The 17596-nt window shown below is 42.2% G+C and overlaps 1 protein-coding gene across 5 annotated transcripts in view; it reads right to left on the bottom strand.

Annotated features, from left to right (window-relative positions):
* ptpn13 (protein tyrosine phosphatase non-receptor type 13) overlaps positions 1–17596 on the bottom strand; it is a 270908-nt gene that overhangs the window by 200173 nt on the left and 53139 nt on the right. For all 5 annotated transcript variants that reach the window (XM_041196016.1, XM_041195983.1, XM_041195993.1 and 2 more), the window contains exons 5-6: positions 2959–3144; positions 2425–2512 (exon numbers count right to left, since the gene is read on the bottom strand). In XM_041196016.1, the coding sequence (XP_041051950.1) occupies positions 2425–2512; positions 2959–3144 (274 nt within the window). The remainder of the gene's footprint in view (positions 1–2424; positions 2513–2958; positions 3145–17596) is intronic.

Raw genomic sequence — 17596 nt, 5'->3', positions numbered from 1 at the left:
AACCTACGTCCCCACTACTTTTTACCCTCCTGTCCACTGTCTCCTCTACAAATTACTACACACACCTTACTCCACTTCCATCAGCATCTATTACACTCTGCACATCCTACCTCTGGCACTACTGGAACCCTCACTTCCCCACAACTCACGTTATATTGTTCTAACCTGGATAGTCACATATTCAAAACAGCTCATAAGACTACTACTAAAACATGCCCTTATTCCTTGCAGAAGAAGATAGCACACAACAGCAAAGAGCAGGCAGCATTCAGAGGATGTGGCCACTTACACATCCTATTTCCTCTGGATAAGCAGGCTCTGAAAATGACAAATGGGTACCTCATGATGACAGAGGCTCCTGGCATCATCTGAGCCTGAAAAAAGCCACATGTGATTAAAGTTTCCACTTTTATTTGATGTATTATTCATTTTTTAGCCTGGAGGCTCAAATCCTATACACTATACAGTTTTTTCAGCCCAGTTATCTGCATCTTGCCTTCACGCAAATGGCTCACCCTTGAAATCTCTTTCATTGCAGGTGCAGAAAATGCATGGGGCTCTGTGGCAGTTAAGGATGACAGCAAGCTTCTGGAAGCTGTGTCACTTAATATGACAATCAGAATAGAGACTAGGACTACATCTACAGGCTGTAGGTGAATCACCAGACACAAGTGTGTATTCCTAACCGTGGCTCATGCAAAGAGCTCATGCAGGAGATAGCTAAATGGAGGGAGAATTAAGATCCCAACCCTGCTACAGAGTACTCAACTGTTGACCTCGAAGACACAGACTACTGAAGATGGTGGATGAAAATACACAGATGCTCGGTGCATTCTGCTGCCCACTTGTGCACAGTGAAGTTGAGTTCCAACCTGTGTTAGAACTTTTCACAGTACATAAAGCCCATGCTGTCAACCATGGAGTGGTGGCACCCAGCATAATTGGGCCTTTGGCAATGGCTCTGACAATTTCCATGGCAGCTTATGATACTGCCATTTTGGGTCTCAGGATTAGCATCGGCAGGGGCTTCTAAATTGTCACATCATGCCAGTACTCTGCTCCCAAGCAGAGTAGTGGACTGCTGATGTTCAGCCCTTATTTGAGTGGCATTGGAGATATGCCTGATGTCTTCTTCCAGGAATGACTTCTCTTCACCATCCACTCTGCCAATGCCCATATCAGTGGCACACAGCCAACTGAGCTAGATTACCACAGGTAAACCAAGATGCTGCAGTGTGCAATCAAGTTGTCGAGGTTCAGAGTTGCATGAGGTCCCCAGCTGCAGCAACTGGGAATGCACTTCAATGGAACATTAGAATAGTTAAACCAGCACAAGTTCTGTCGAAGGGTCATGAAGACTCGAAACATCAACTCTTTTCTTCTCCGCCGATGCTGCCAGACCTGCTGAGTTTTTCCAGGTAATTCTGTTTTTGTAACCAGCACACAAGACTGGTTCTAGCAGTTTGCACAAAGGCAATTCTTGATTGTGGAAGTTGACAACCACCAACCATCAAATGATTCGCAATTTTTTTTAATGGATTTGCTGTTAGTCTTAATATTATGAGTAAAATGAGGGCAATACCCATGAGGTTGAAGTGCAGGAGGGAATTCAGATGGTGACCAGCTGCTCCCCCCATCATCCCAATCTTCTTTGGTGACCCCCTCCTCTTCCAGACCCAAAAGACAGACCTAACAAGCCATCCATGGGAGACAGAAAATACTTGCAGGCAGACCAGCAGTCCAACAGTTACAAAACGTTCTTCCCAGAAATCACAATTTAGTTGTGCAACAGAGAAAACTAAATAAAAACAAAAAGTGCAGAAGCTGAACAGCAATCTAACAGAACAAACTCACAACTAGGCTATAGGGAGTGGATGACAGCTTTAAGCTATTACCCCTGCAGAGTCCTTCTTAATTTTTAATATGATTTCTGGATGAGTCAATCACATGGTAAGCCAGATGTTGGGCAGACCAGCTTCATAAAGAGGTCCCAGAACAAGCTAAGATACTTATTTCATTACAGTAACCTTTACATGCCTCTACAGATGCCTATATGATAGGGTGAGATGGGCACATGCCACCTGCCATAATGTCCTATAAACTGAATTCTGAAGGCACTGACTCAGCTTCCCAGGTCCTGAAATACCAAGGGAGAATTCTTCACACCAGCCTATTTTAAAATAAAGAGAAATTATGTCCTCATCCAGAACCCACATTCCAGTCTGGAGCAGGAACCCTTGACAGTGTTTGTTTCTTCCTTTAAGAGCACCAAGGACGACCTCAGTATTGTCCAGGGATTAAACCTAGCTCTGTATGGCTCAATACTATGCTAGCTAGTTATTTAACTCATTAAGCCAGAGCACTCACATTTACCTTTTTTATTAATAAACAATTTTATACAGGCAAATATTTTTGCAAATTCACCTGTTAGAAGGCCCTTGCCTCTCAGTCGATCCCGAATTTCCTGGTTGCGATCTGGTTTACTGACTGGATATAAGGATGGTTGATTCAGCTACAAAATGGAAAATACCAGGTTTAGGCCAACCAAATATATTTTATTAAATATTTTGAGAAATGACACAGATTACCAAGTATAGTGAACTTGCATGTTTCCCATTATTAAGCTGGAAGCCAATCTTAGGGAAATCACTAATAGCTCAGAAGGAAAGAACAAAAGTTGCCAAATGTTATAATCCAACATGCAAATAATCCATTCATACTTTTCACTGAGAAATATTTTTCTTTATTTCTACCTCAAACATTTTTTGCCATGGGCGTGCCTTTTTAGAACTCATGCCTTGTTTAAGTAATAAATTTGTTCAAAATAGAAAATATTATTACAAATGCAAGGGGTCAGTGTTAGGATTTCCAGTAACTTTTTTTGGCATTGTTAAAACCCCATGACCTTAAATTATAATGAGTGTACAAAATAATTGTATTCCACAGCCAAGTACTTACAGTTGTTAGGCTACCCAAGACAAGTTTTACCAGCTGTTTGATGTATGAAAAAGCTGGTGCACAGTTACTGTTCCGGATATGAGCACTGCAAGCATCTAGAATAGTCCGTATTGTCACCCGTGTGTACATCTGGTCTTCGCACATATTCAGTAATATGCTATTCAGGTGATCCCCAAGATTGATTGGCTGAAAAGCAAAGAAAATAAATTATTGCAATAACATTATTTATTCAAATAGTGCACAGCTCAACTCTGATGAACCTTAAGTTTGCAAGATAAAGGAATTTCAAGCATGCTACTTCATTGCCAAGATATCCAAGGTATTGAAAATGTGGAATGAGAAATCCAAAATTCTTAATTAGAACAGAAAGTTGCAACAGATTTCTAATAATTGACTGTACAAATGCCCCTAAGCAAGAAATGAGAAGTCTATCACAGGAGTCGATTAAAAGGCAAAATCTTCACTATCTATTAAAGGCAACTTAATGAAATTAAAAGTGAGCAAAACGTACAACAAATGTTAAGGTATCACACATTGACTCCTTGTTATTAGAGAAGGCAATGAGCTTTCATCTGTAAAGAGGAGAAATGCAAAGATGGGTCATGGGAAAGAAGACAAGAAAGCAGAGACCTGAAGATACGTATACAACAGATCCAATAAAGTTGATTTGAAATTATGACTATATGAATTCATTTTAAGCAAAAAAATGAGTTATTTCTAGACTGAACATTATTAAAGAAATGAAGAGGTGAATTAGGAAAAAAATCTAATATAATCCTACTGGCTCCCATAGCTACTTCAATTCCTCCAACTCTGCTTTCCGCAAGGACTTATTCAATGCTCCCAATTTCTCCATGTCTGTCCTATCTGTTCTGACCATACACTTCCATGCACCAGTGTTTCCAATATGTCTTCCTTTTTCCTCAACCAAGGATTCCCTTTCACCATGGTTGACTTGGCCCTCAAATGTACCCATCCCATTTCCCGTACATCTGACCTCACCATTTCCCCTCCCTCCTGAAACATACCAGGTCCTCACCTTCCACCCCACCAATCTCTACATTTAATGGATCGTCCTCTTACCTCCAGCCTGATGCCACCACCAAACACATCTTCCCCAACCCCCTCTTTCATCATTCTGACAGGGCCATTCCCTTCGTGGCACTCTGGTCTACTCTTCCATGGCACCTTTCCACACAATTGCTGGTCATGCAGCACCTGCTTTTTTCTCTCCTCACTTCACACTAGCCAGGCTACAAAGCTCTCCTTCCAGGTGAAGCAGCAATTTGCTGGTGCTTTTTGCAATCTGATACACTGTTTACATTGACCATGATGCAGTCTCCACCTCATTGCGGAAATCAAACTCAGATTGAGTGACTGCTTTGCTGAACACCATCGTTCAGTCATAAATGTGATTTTCAACTTCCAGTTGCTTGCCATTTTAATTCTCCTTCACATTCATGACCTCCTTCACATCCAAGGCAGCTCAAGGAACAACATCTCAACTTTCTATAAGGCATTTAAAGCCTTCTGGGATTCAATATTATGTTTAAGCATTTCAAATCAGAACCACTGTTCCCACTTTTCAGACAGCAGGAAATAGGAATATAGTAGTGGTAGGGGGCAGTATAATTAGGGGTATAGATACTGTTCTCTGCAGCCAAGAGCATGAGTCCCGAAGGCTGTGTTGCCTGCCCGGTGCCAGGGTTAAGGACATCTCCTCAGGGCTGGAGAGGAATTTGGAGTGGGAAGGGAGGGATCCAGTTGTCGTCATTCTTGTTGGTACCCACGACATTGATAGGACTAGAAAGGAGGTTCTGCTGAAAGAATTTGAACAGTTAGGAGCCAAATTAAAAAGCAGAACCTCCAAGGTAATAATCTTGGGATTACTACCTGAGCCACAGGCAAACTGGCATCGGGTAAATAATGTCAAGGAGTTAAAGGCGTAACTCAAAGGTTGGTGTAGGAGGAATGGGTTTCAGTTCATGGGGCACTGGCATCAGTACTGGGGTAGAAGGGAGCTGTTTGGGTTGGACTGGCTTCACTTGAACCATGCTGAGACCAATGTCCTGGAGAATCAAATAACTAGGGCTGCAGAGAGGGTTTTAAACTAAATAAAGCAGGGGAGGGTTCTGCAGAGGCAATACATAGGCTCACAAAGCAAAAGGATATGGCAGCATTGCAGGGTAGCTATTTAGGCAATGATACCCAGGGTATGACAGGAAGGAGCAGAATACCCAAACAAAAAAAAGCCAGGAGCAAATAGGGTCAAAGAGGGAAAAAATGATAAAAAGGCAAAATTAATGGCTCTTTACTCAAATGCTCGTAGTAATTGGAACAAAATAAATGAATTAACGGCACAAATATAGGTTAATGGGTGCGAGCTTATAGCATTACAGAGACATGGTTACAAGGAGATCAAAGCTGGAAACTAAATATTCAGGAGTATGTGACCTTTTGAAAGGACAGGCAGGAAGGAAAGGATGGTGGGGTGGCCTTATTAGTATGAGATGGAATAAGTATGATAGCAAGAAAGGATCTTGGATCAGAGGATGTGGAATCCATATGGATGGAAGTAAGAAATACAATGGGGAACAAGACACTGGTGGGAGTAGTCTATAGGCCCCCTAACATTAGCTATGCTGTAGGGCAGAGAATAAATCAGGAAATAATAGGGGCATGTAATAACAGCAGTACATTAAACATAAGTGACTTTAATCTTCACGTAGATTGGGAAAATCAAATTGGCAGAGGTGGCCACAAGCAAGAATTCATAGTGCGTATTCGGGACAGTTTCTGAGAACAATATGTTGTGGATGCAACCAGGGATCAGGCTATTTAGGATCTGGTTATATGTAATGAGGCAGGTTTAATAAATGATCTCAGAGTAAAAGATCTTTGAGAATACAGTGACTATTACATGGTAGAATTTAGCATTCAGAATGAGAGTGAGAAACTTGGGTTGGAAACAGATGACCAAAAAAAATAAAGAGGAAGAAAATAAACTTTGAGGGTAAACTAGCAAGTAATATAAAAATGGACAGAACCAGCTTCTTTAAATATATAAAAAGGAAGACTGAGGCCAAAGTGAACATCGGCCCTTTAGAGAATGAGGCTGGGGAAATAATAATAGAGAACCAGGAAATGGCAAAGGAGCTGAATAAATACTTCACATCAGTCTTCACAGTAGGAGACACTAATAGCATTCCAATACTAAATAATCAAGGGGCAAAAGGGGGGGAGGAAATAAATGCAATAACTATCACTAGAAAAATACTAGGGAAACTAATGGGGCTAAAGGACGATAAGTCCCCTGGACCTGGTGCGTTGCATCCGAGGATATTAAAAGAAATAGCTACAGAGATAGTGGATGCACTGGTAGTAATCTTCCAAGAATCCTTAGATTTTGGAAAAGTCCCACGAGATTGGAAAACTGCCAATGTAACGCCCTTATCCAAAAAATAGGTAACTTTAGGCCAGTTAGCTTAACATGCATCATTGGGAAAATGTTAGAGTCTATTATAAAGGAGAAACACCAGAGCATTTAGAAATGCATAATATAATCAAACAAAGTCAGCATGGCTTCTTGAAAGGGAAATCACGCCTGACAAATTTATTAAAATTCTTTGAGGAGGTAACAAGCAGGATAGATAAAGGGGAACCAGTAGTATATCTGGATATCCAAAAGGCATTTGATAAAGTGCTGCACATAAGGCTACTTAATAAGATAAAAGCTCATGGTGTTGGGGGTAGTATATTAGCATGGATAGAGGATTCACTAACCAATAGAAGACATAGTTGGTTTAAGGGGGGCCATTTTCAGGATGGCAACTTGTAACTAGTGGAATGCCCAGGGATCAGTGCTGGGGCCACAATTATTTACAATATATATTAAGGACTTAGATGAGGGAAATAAAGGTACTATTGCCGAGTTTGTGGATGACACAAAAATACATGGGAAGGCAAGTGGTGAGGATGACACAAAGAGTCCACATAGGGATACAGACAGGTTAAGCGAGTGGGCAAAAACTTGGCAGATGGAATATAAAGTGGGGAAATGTGAGGTTATGCACTTTGGCAGGAAGAATAGAGGAGCTGAATATTATTTAAATGGAGAAAGACTGCAGAAAGCTGCAGCGCAGAGGGATTTGGGGATCCTTGTGCATGAATCCCAAAAAGCTAGCATGCAAGTTCAGCAAGGGAAAGAAAATGGAATGTTGGCCTTTATTTCAAATGGAATGGAGTATAAAAAGTAGGGAAGTCTTGCTAAAACTATATAAGGCACTAGTTATACCACACCTGGAATACTGTGAACGGTTTTGGTCCCCTTATCTAAAGAATGATGTACTGGCATTGGAGGCAGTGCAGAGAAGGTTCACTAGGTTGACCCCAGGCATGGAGGAATTTTCTTATGAGAAGAGGTGAAGAGGTTGAGTAGGTTGGGCCTATACTCATTGGAGTATGGAAAAATGACCTGCATCAGGTGACCTTATTGAAATATATAAGATTCTTAGGGGTCTTGACAGGGTAGATGATGAGAGGTTGTTTTCCGTTGTGGGAGAGCCTAGGACCAGAGGGCATAATCTCAGAGTAAGGGGTCACCCATTTAAGACAGAAATGAGGAGCAATTTCTTCTCTCAGAGGGTAGTTAATCTGTGGAATTCTTTACCACAGAGGGCTGTAAGAGGGTCGTTAAGTATATCAAAGGCTGAAATAGACAGATTTTTAATCAGTCAGGGAATCAAAGGTTATGGGAAAAAGGCAGGAAAGTGGAGTTGAGGATTATCAGGTCAGCCATGATCTCATTGGACAGCAGAGCCAACTCAATGGGCTGAATAGCCTACTTCTGCTCTTACGTCTTATGGTCTAACCACAGAAAAGTTATGTGCAGAAAGAGGCCATTCAACCCATCATGTCTGCACTGGCCATAAGGAAAAAATAGAAATTAGCCGCTCATTTTAATCTCACTTTCCCACACCTGGTCCATAACCTTGCAGGTTAAAGCTCGTCAGATGCAGATCCAGTTACTTTTTAAATGAGTTGAGCATTTCAGCTTCAACCACCAACTCAGGCAGTGAATTCCAGACACCCACTACCCTCTGGGTGAAAAAGGTTTTCCTCATGTTCCCCCTAAACCTTCTACGAATCATCTTAAATCTATGTCCCTGGTAACTGACACCTCTGCTAGGGGAGGGAACCAAGTCTTTCCTGTTTACCCTATCTAGGCCCCTCATAATTTTGTACACCTCAATTAGGTCACCCCTTTGTCTCCTCTGCTATAAGGTTAACAAGCCTAGCCAATCCAATCTCGCCTTGTAGCTGCAATTTTCAAGCCCTGGCAACATTCTTGTAAATCTCCTCCGCACTCTCTCCACAGCAATTATGTTCTTCCTGTAATGTGGTGACCAGAACTGTACACAAAGTTCCAGTTGTGACCTAACCAGCATTTTATACAGTTCCGTTATTACATCCCTGCTCTTGTATTCAATACCTCGTCCAATAAAGGAAAACATTCCATATGCTTTCTTTACCACCTTATCCACCTGTTCTGCCACCTTCAGGGACCTGTGGACATGCACTCCAAGGTCTCTCACTTCCTCTACCCCTCTCAATAACTTCCCATTTATTGAAAATTCCCTTGCTTTGCTTGCCCTCCCCAAATGCATGAACTCACAATTTTCCCGGATTTAATTCCATTTGCTACTTCTCTGCCCACTCAACCAAACCATTGATATCATTCTGGAGTCAACAGCTAGCCTCTTCACTGTCAACTACATGGCCAAGCTTTGTGTCATCTGCAAATTTCCCAATCATGCCTCCCGCATTTATGTCTAAACCATTAATATATACAACAAACAACAAGGGCCTCAACACTGAGCCCTATGGAACACCACTGAAACCGTTTTCCATTCGCAAAAACATCAATTGGCCATTTGTTTCCTGTCACTAAGCCAATTTTGGCTCCAACTTGCCACCTTTCCCCTGTATCCCATAAGATCTCAGTTTTCTGAGCAGTCTGCCAACGGGGATCTTGTTAAACGCCTTACTGAAATCCATGTAGACAACATCCACGACACTACCATCAATCCTCCTCGTTACTTCCTCAAAAAGTTCTATTAAGTTAGTAAGACATGATCTTCTCCTAACAAAACTATGCTGATTATCCCTGATCAATCTATGCCTAAGTGACAGTTTATCCTGTCTTTCAGAATTGTTTCCAATAATTTGCCCACTACCAAAGTCAAACTGACCAGCCTATAATTTTCTGGCCCATCCCTCGCATCCTTTTTTAAATAATGGTGCAACGGTCACAGACCTCCAATCCTCTGGGGCCTCGCCTATACCTAGTTAGGATTGGAAAATGATCTGCTATTTCCTCCCAGGCTTCCTTTAACAGCCTGGGATACAATCCATCTGGCCGTGGAGATTAACCCACCTTCAAGAATGCCAGTCCCTCCAGCAGTTCCTCTCTCACCATGCTTATTGTATCTAAATATTTTACACTATTCCTCTTTAACTAGAATGTCTCTTCATCCCTCTCCTTAGTGAAGACAAAGTACTCATCGAGTACCCTGCCCACATCTCCTGCATCTACCCACAAATTACCATGTACATCTCTGATAGGTCCTACCTTTATCTTAGTTAATCTCTTGCCCTTAATGTATTGGTAAAATATCTTAGGATTTTCTTTGATTTTACTTGCCAATAACTTTTTGTATCCTCTCTTTGTTTTGCTAATTTCTATCTTTACTTCGCCTCTATAATTTCAATACTCCTCTAGGCTTTCTACAGTATTAAATCTTTTGTAATTGTCATAATCTTTCTTTTTTTGCTTTATTCTGGCCTGTTCCTGGATAACCAGGGAGCTCTAGATTTGGCAGTATCACCCTTTTTCTTTGCGGGGACATGTTTACATTGCCTGTTCCAGGGTCCTTCTCTTGCACTCTTCTCTGGGTGCTGATGACTGCCTGTCCCAGTGTGCTCCTCGCACACTCTCCTCTAGCACTCTTCTCTAGATTGTTTGGGTTTAGGAAGTCCTACCAGAAGCAATAGTGGAAGCAGAATGACATTTAAAGAAAAATTGCTAAATGTTTTGAAAAAGAAAAATTTAATAGTGGAATGGAAATGGAATTGACCAGATGAAGAGATCTTTCAGAGAAGGAGCAGAGGCACAATGAGCTGTTAGTTTCCTTCTGGTGCTGTAAAAGTCAATAATTGATAACTGAGGCTAGAAAACGGGATTCAACAGTTATGTTGAATATAAGCAACAGTTGACTTGAACAGGTACTTCATTTAATCTTCTAAATAATTGACTATTTTTGTGGATTGCTAATTTTGACACACTGGGTGAAGTTTATATCTATGAAAAACTATCCCTAGATGCATTCCCTTTTCACAATATTACAAGATATTTGTTCTCAACTCCAAACAGCTTAGATGTGAAGATTTCCTGCAGTATATCATATCAAATATTTCTGTTTCAAAAGAAACCTCTTCATAAAAACTTCAATACTAATGTTTCGAGAGGGGAAGAAACAAGTGGTTCAAGGAAAAGAGAAATGGATAAACTAGGATAGCAACATTCATTAGTGAAGCTTGATATTCTGAGTTTAATATAAATTAAAAAAAGAAAGTGTTGGAAAACCTCAGCAGGCCTGGCAGTATCTGTGGAGAAACATTTAACGTTTTAAGTCCATGTTTCCCCACACCTGCTCTACTTCTTGTTCATTGGGGCCGCATTTCAACATTACTTGCAATCAGAGAATCAGGACAGAAATAAATGCAGAGATAAAAACAAAAAACTGCGGATGCTGGAAATCCAAAACAAAAACAGAATTACCTGGAAAAACTCAGCAGGTCTGGCAGCATCGGCGGAGAAGAAAAGAGTTGACGTTTCGAGTCCTCATGACCCTTCGACAGAACTGTTCTGTCGAAGGGTCATGAGGACTCAAAACGTCAACTCTTTTCTTCTCCGCCGATGCTGCCAGAAATAAATGCGTTAACTCAATCCCTGGAATCACTAGAGTACCACAACTGCTGCTCCTTTGACTGTGCTATCCTACATAGAAATACAACTCTCTCAGCAATAAGTTAAAAGCTATGGACTGACAACAATAAGATCAAAACAAAAACAGAATTACCTGGAAAAACTCAGCAGGTCTGGCAGCATCGGCGGAGAAGAAAAGAGTTGACGTTTCGAGTCCTCATGACCCTTCGACAGAACTGAGATCAAACTTATTTTGCATTCCTGTCAGTGAGCTAAATTTTGGCCCCAGTTCAATAGACAAGATTGCTTTACAATTCTTTGTTCTTCTGGGTAAAGGTGATTAACATTCCCCTTCTTCATTGGGCTTCATTTGATAAGAACATTAGAATTTGAAAAGGTTTTATTTTATGCACAAAGCACTCTCAAATCATTGCTGTCAAAGAATTTCTGCCATTCTAATCTTTATTACATGTGGTACATACCATTATACAAATAGATCCATTGATATAAAAAGTAAAATCCATACACACCTTTCCCATGTTCAGTATGAAAAACAACTGGAAGTAACCAGAAATAACCATTCTATCAGAGGATTTACTTTAACGTTTCTCAGCAAGATAACAAAAACATAAAGGCAGTTGTTCCAATGTAAACCACTTCCTTTGAAGATCAAGTAAACAAGTATTATCTTCAAGAGATATTCATGCGACTAGGAGGCAAAATTCCATCTTTGATGAATTTAGTGAAAAAATTCATCTCAAAATTAGGTACTTCACACTTGACAAGTTTACTTTTAACAAAATAATTAAATTTTTTCTCCTAGTGTTCTCCTTCCGAGATCCACTCTCTCCTCCCTGCATGGCTTTTCTTAACTGCATCAGCTTTTGGAAGAAAAGCAAACAATTCTGTAAGAAATCCTGCAAGTCAATATCCTTTTATCTCTGGATGCTAATCGGGATGTATTCAAGCTGGGAAAATTCAGCTCCAACTGGGTGCTGCAGTGTACTTAAAAGGTATCAAATTTTCCAAGCCTAAAAAAATCCAAATCATGGCCATTGGCTGGAAGGGATACTGTGCAGAACTTTCTACATTGCTACTGCAATTGTTGATAGCAGCTGAGCAAGGCTCCCTTTCAAGGTGGAGGGCAGGGGAAGGGAGTGGGGGCTGGCAGGGAAACTACAAATAGTTACTTTAAGGTAGAAAGTATTCAAAATGCCTCGATCTACATTCCGACCTCATTACAGCCTTGGTTCAAACACAGACAAAAGAGCTGAACTCACAAGGTGAGAGTGGCTGCCCTTGATATCAAGGCAGCATTTGGCCGAGTGACATCAAGGAGCCCTGGCAAAGCTGGAGTCAATGGGAAACAGGGGAAAACTCTCCTCTGGCTGGAGTCATATCTATCAAAAAGGAAGATGGTTGTAGTTGTTAGAGGTCAGTCATCTCAGCTCCAGGGCATCACTACCAGAGTTCCTAAGGGTAATGTCTTCGGTCCAACCATCTTCAGCAGCTTCCTCAATGACCTTCCTTGGTCAGAATGGACCATCATATGGTCAGAAGTGGGATTGTTCACTGACAATTGCACAATGTTCAGCACCATTAATGACTCTTCAGATGCCGGAACAGTTTGTGTCCAAATGCAGCAAGACTTGGACAAAAACAAAAAAACTGCGGATGCTGGAAATCCAAAACAAAAACAGAATTACCTGGAAAAACTCAGCAGGTCTGGCAGCATCAGCGGAGAAGAAAAGAGTTGACGTTTCGAGTCCTCATGACCCTTCGACAGAACTTGAGTTCGAGTCCAAGAAAGGGTTGAAATATAAGCTGGTTTAAGGTGTGTGTGTGGGGGGCGGAGAGATAGAGAGACAGAGAGGTGGAGGGGGCGGGGTGTGGTTGTAGGGACAAACAAGCAGTGATAGAAGCAGATCATCAAAAGATGTCAACGACAATAGTACAATAGAACACATAGGTGTTAAAGTTGGTGATATCATCTAAACGAATGTGCTAATTAAGAATGGATGGTAGGGCACTCAAGGTATAGCTCTAGTGGGGTTTTTTTTTTATAATGGAAATAGGTGGGAAAAGGGAAATCTTTATAATTTATTGGAAAAAAAAAGGAAGGGGGAAACAGAAAGGGGGTGGGGATGGGGGAGGGAGCTCACGACCTAAAGTTGTTGAATTCAATATTCAGTCCGGAAGGCTGTAAAGTGCCTAGTCGGAAGATGAGGTGTTGTTCCTCCAGTTTGCGTTGGGCTTCACTGGAACAATGCAGCAAGCCAAGGACAGACATGTGGGCAAGAGAGTAGGGTGGAGTGTTAAAATGGCAAGCAACAGGGAGGTTTGGGTCATTCTTGCGGACAGACCGCAGGTGTTCTGCAAAGCGGTCGCCCAGTTTACGTTTGGTCTCTCCAATGTAAAGGAGACCACATTGGGAGCAACGAATGCAGTAGACTATGTTGGGGGAAATGCAAGTGAAATGCTGCTTCACTTGAAAGGAGTGTTTGGGTCCTTGGACGGTGAGGAGAGAGGAAGTGAAGGGGCAGGTGTTGCATCTTTTGCGTGGGCATGGGGTGGTGCCATAGGAGGGGGTTGAGGAGTAGGGGGTGATGGAGGAATGGACCAGGGTGTCCCGGAGGGAGCGATCCCTATGGAATGCCGATAATGGGGGTGAAGGGAAGATGTGTTTGGTGGTGGCATCATGCTGGAGTTGGCGGAAATGGCGGAGGATGATCCTTTGAACGCGGAGGCTGGTGGGGTGATAAGTGAGGACAAGGGGGACCCTATCATGTTTCTGGGAGGGAGGAGAAGGCGTGAGGGCGGATGTGCGGGAGATGGGCCGGACACAGTTGAGGGCCCTGTCAACAACCGTGGGTGGAAAACCTCGGTTAAGGAAGAAGGAGGACATGTCAGAGGAACTGTTTTTGAATGTAGCATCATCGGAACAGATGCGACGGAGGCGAAGGAACTGAGAGAATGGGATGGAGTCCTTACAGGAAGCGGGGTGTGAGGAGCTGTAGTCGAGATAGCTGTGGGAGTCGGTGGGTTTGTAATGGATATTGGTGGACAGTCTATCACCAGAGATTGAGACAGAGAGGTCAAGGAAGGGAAGGGAAGTGTCAGAGATGGACCACGTGAAAATGATGGAGGGGTGGAGATTGGAAGCAAAATTAATAAATTTTTCCAAGTCCCGACGAGAGCATGAAGCGACACCGAAGTAATCATCGATGTACCGGAGAAAGAGTTGTGGAAGGGGGCCGGAGTAGGACTGCAACAAGGAATGTTCCACATACCCCATAAAGAGACAGGCATAGCTGGGGCCCATGCGGGTACCCATAGCCACACCTTTTATTTGGAGGAAGTGAGAGGAGTTGAAGGAGAAATTGTTCAGCGTGAGAACAAGTTCAGCCAGACGGAGGAGAGTAGTGGTGGATGGGGATTGTTTGGGCCTCTGTTCGAGGAAGAAGCTAAGGGCCCTCAGACCATCCTGGTGGGGGATGGAGGTGTAGAGGGATTGGACGTCCATGGTGAAGAGGAAGCAGTTGGGGCCAGGGAACTGGAAATTGTTGATGTGACGTAAGGTGTCAGAGGAATCACGGATGTAGGTGGGAAGGGACTGGACAAGGGGAGAGAGAAGGGAGTCAAGATAACGAGAAATGAGTTCTGTGGGGCAGGAGCAAGCTGAGACGATCGGTCTACCGGGGCAGTTCTGTTTGTGGATTTTGGGTAGGAGATAGAAGCGGGCCATCCGAGGTTGGGCGACTATCAGGTTGGAAGCTGTGGGAGGGAGATCCCCAGAGGAGATGAGGTCAGTGACAGTCCTGGAAACAATGGCTTGATGTTCAGTGGTGGGGTCATGGTCCAGGGAGAGGTAGGAGGAAGTGTCTGCGAGTTGACGCTCAGCCTCCGCGAGGTAGAGGTCAGTGCGCCAGACAACAACAGCACCACCCTTGTCAGCGGGTTTGATGACAATGTCAGGGTTGGACCTGAGAGAATGGAGTGCAGTAAGTTCAGAGAGAGACAGGTTAGAATGGGTGAGAGGAGCAGAGAAATTGAGACGACTAATGTCGCGCCGACAGTTCTCAATGAACAGATCGAGAGAAGGTAAGAATCCAGAGGGAGGGGTCCAGGTGAAGGGAGAATATTGGAGATGGGTAAAAGGATCCGTTGAACTGGGAGAGGACCTTCCAAACCCACAACCACTATCAACTAGAAAGACAAGGGCAGCAGATAAATGAGAATACCACCACCTGGAAGTTCCCCTCCAAGTCACTCACCATCCTGACTTGGAAATATATTGTCGTTCCTTCAATGTCGCTGGGTCAAAATCCTGGAACTCACTCCTTAACAGCACTGTGGGTGTATCTACACCACATGGACTGCAGCAATTCAAGAAGGCAGCTCACCACCACCTTCTCAAGGGCAATTAGAGATAGGCAATAAATGCTGGCCCAACCAGCAAAGCCCACATCCCTTGAATGAATAAAAAAATCTGGAAGCGAAACACTTTACAAATAAAGTACATTCCTCTGCACTTTTCTTTTCATGTACTGCACGAATTGCAACTTACGTGTGTTAGATTGCTAGCAATGATTGTAAAGGTCACTGGTGGAATAATAAATGTTTAATAAAAAATGTTACATATTTCAGAACAGTTTGTGCCCAACAATTTGCTATTTATATTAAAAGAATTTGCAAAACTGTACAACCTCATCGTCAAGAGTAGTAAACTTCTATTCATAATACAACACTTTCCATCTGTTCAGTTTCCAAAGTCCTCTGTTTATAGTTAACAGCTGTTAATAGCAAATCCCTTTGATGTCAAAACTTCAAGGTAATAATAAGGCAATAAGAACACCAATGCATATGGTGCTTTCCAGCAATATTAATTTTGGAGGAGTAAAATTAAAGACAGGTTCTTCTTTTTTATCCACGTTGAGATAAAATAGTCAAAAACTCCATGAAGGTGAACAGCAATTAGTTAAAAAGAGATTAGATTTGATGCGTTCAGCTTCATTAAGAATTAAACTCCTGCAGCCTGACTGTAAATCTCTTTCAGCTTCAACTAGATACCATTTTACATCCCATTATACAGGTTATCACAGAGGTCTTGTGGTGCAGTGGATAGCGTTTCTGCCTCTTGAGCCATATGCTCCAGGTTCAAGACCCACTCCAGAACTTCATGGCCAAGAAAAATGTGCTCATAACAGCCAAACTGGTTGTGTTTCAACCTGCATATCCTTTCAACACACGCCAATGGCAGGCAGTAAGAGCAGGAGAGATTCCTGGTCAGCCATGCGATGAATAGGATGTTGAAGCCTCTATCGTCGATAGCCTTAGCTCCAGGCTACAAAGTACGTGTACGAAGTGCTTGTTGCCTCAACAACTTGGTCTTGCCAAGTGAACTGTATCCCACCACCACTGGTACAGCAATGGCACTGTGGCATAGCAATACAAAAAAGGAATTACATCACCAAGTCTCATAAGAACATAACAACTTAAGAAATAGGGCCAGCGGAAGACTGTACAACCCATTGGGCCTGCTCTGCCATTCAATACAATCATGGTTGATCTTACGTTTCAACTCCATGTTCTCATCTGCTCCCCATATCCTTTGTTTCCCTGGTGAAAAACCAGCGAGGTGATGAGAAGTATGTGAGAGTGTTGTTGTAAAGATTGAAGAGATTCCATCAGTGTCATGTAGATAATTTGCTTGAAACAGGAAATCAGACAAAAGGAGAGCATGATAACCCTCCTACAATTCAGATTCCTCCTACAGTCCAAAGTGAAAGTCAGAAAGAAAGTGCAAATCACAAAGAAACAAAGTTTGCCAGGATCACAGAATCCACAAGTAGAGCAAAGTGAGTCAGGGCCTTTGATTAAGATAAATCAATTAATGTCACAGTCCCAGTTGGTAGTCAAAGCCAATATTCAGGGTTGACACAGTCAGAGATGTTGAAAGAACAGAGTCAGGCTAATGGAAAGGGAAGACACCCAGACAGAAGAGAAACAAGCCAGATAGGTTAATTGAAAATATGTAGGAAGGAAGGAAGAAAAAATTGATTTTCATTACTTGTCAAATGATTATATTTTTGTTAAACATATACCACTGTTAAGGAAAAACAATTTAGGTTTACATGTAACTTACTCTGATAATATTGGTCATTTCTGTTTTAATCATCTTTACAGTAACAAGTTTGCAACCCAGCCTATTAAATTTCACATATTGTTGATGTTGGTTTAGTCATACTAAATTCTGAAAAATTATGTACATGTACCACTTTACATTTTAATGTACAAGTTTTTTTTAAATGGGAGGGAGTGTTGCATATTGTACAGCTGCCTCACTGCCGCCCTCTATAAATAAAGTTAGTTCCATAATGAGTGTTCATAGTGAGTCCCCATGGTCAGTCTTTTCTCAGTGCAATACGCAATAGCCTCATTTCAATAAAATGCTGCAGTTTCCTGCTCAACAACCTGGAGAGATGATGGACACACAAACAAGCAATGGGAAGCTGCAGCTGGGGATCTACAAGAACACAAGAGATAGGAACAGGAGTAGACCATACTAGTCATGCCTTCAACATTCAATACGATCATGGCTGATCTTGGGCTTCAACTTCACTTGCCCACCTGCTCCCCATATCCCTTGAT

Source organism: Carcharodon carcharias, chromosome 1 (genome assembly GCF_017639515.1).
Source record: "Carcharodon carcharias isolate sCarCar2 chromosome 1, sCarCar2.pri, whole genome shotgun sequence".
NCBI classification, from domain to species: domain Eukaryota; kingdom Metazoa; phylum Chordata; class Chondrichthyes; order Lamniformes; family Lamnidae; genus Carcharodon; species Carcharodon carcharias.
The sequence above is the reverse complement of the archived record's forward strand: the minus strand, read 5'-3'. Positions and strand labels throughout refer to the sequence as shown.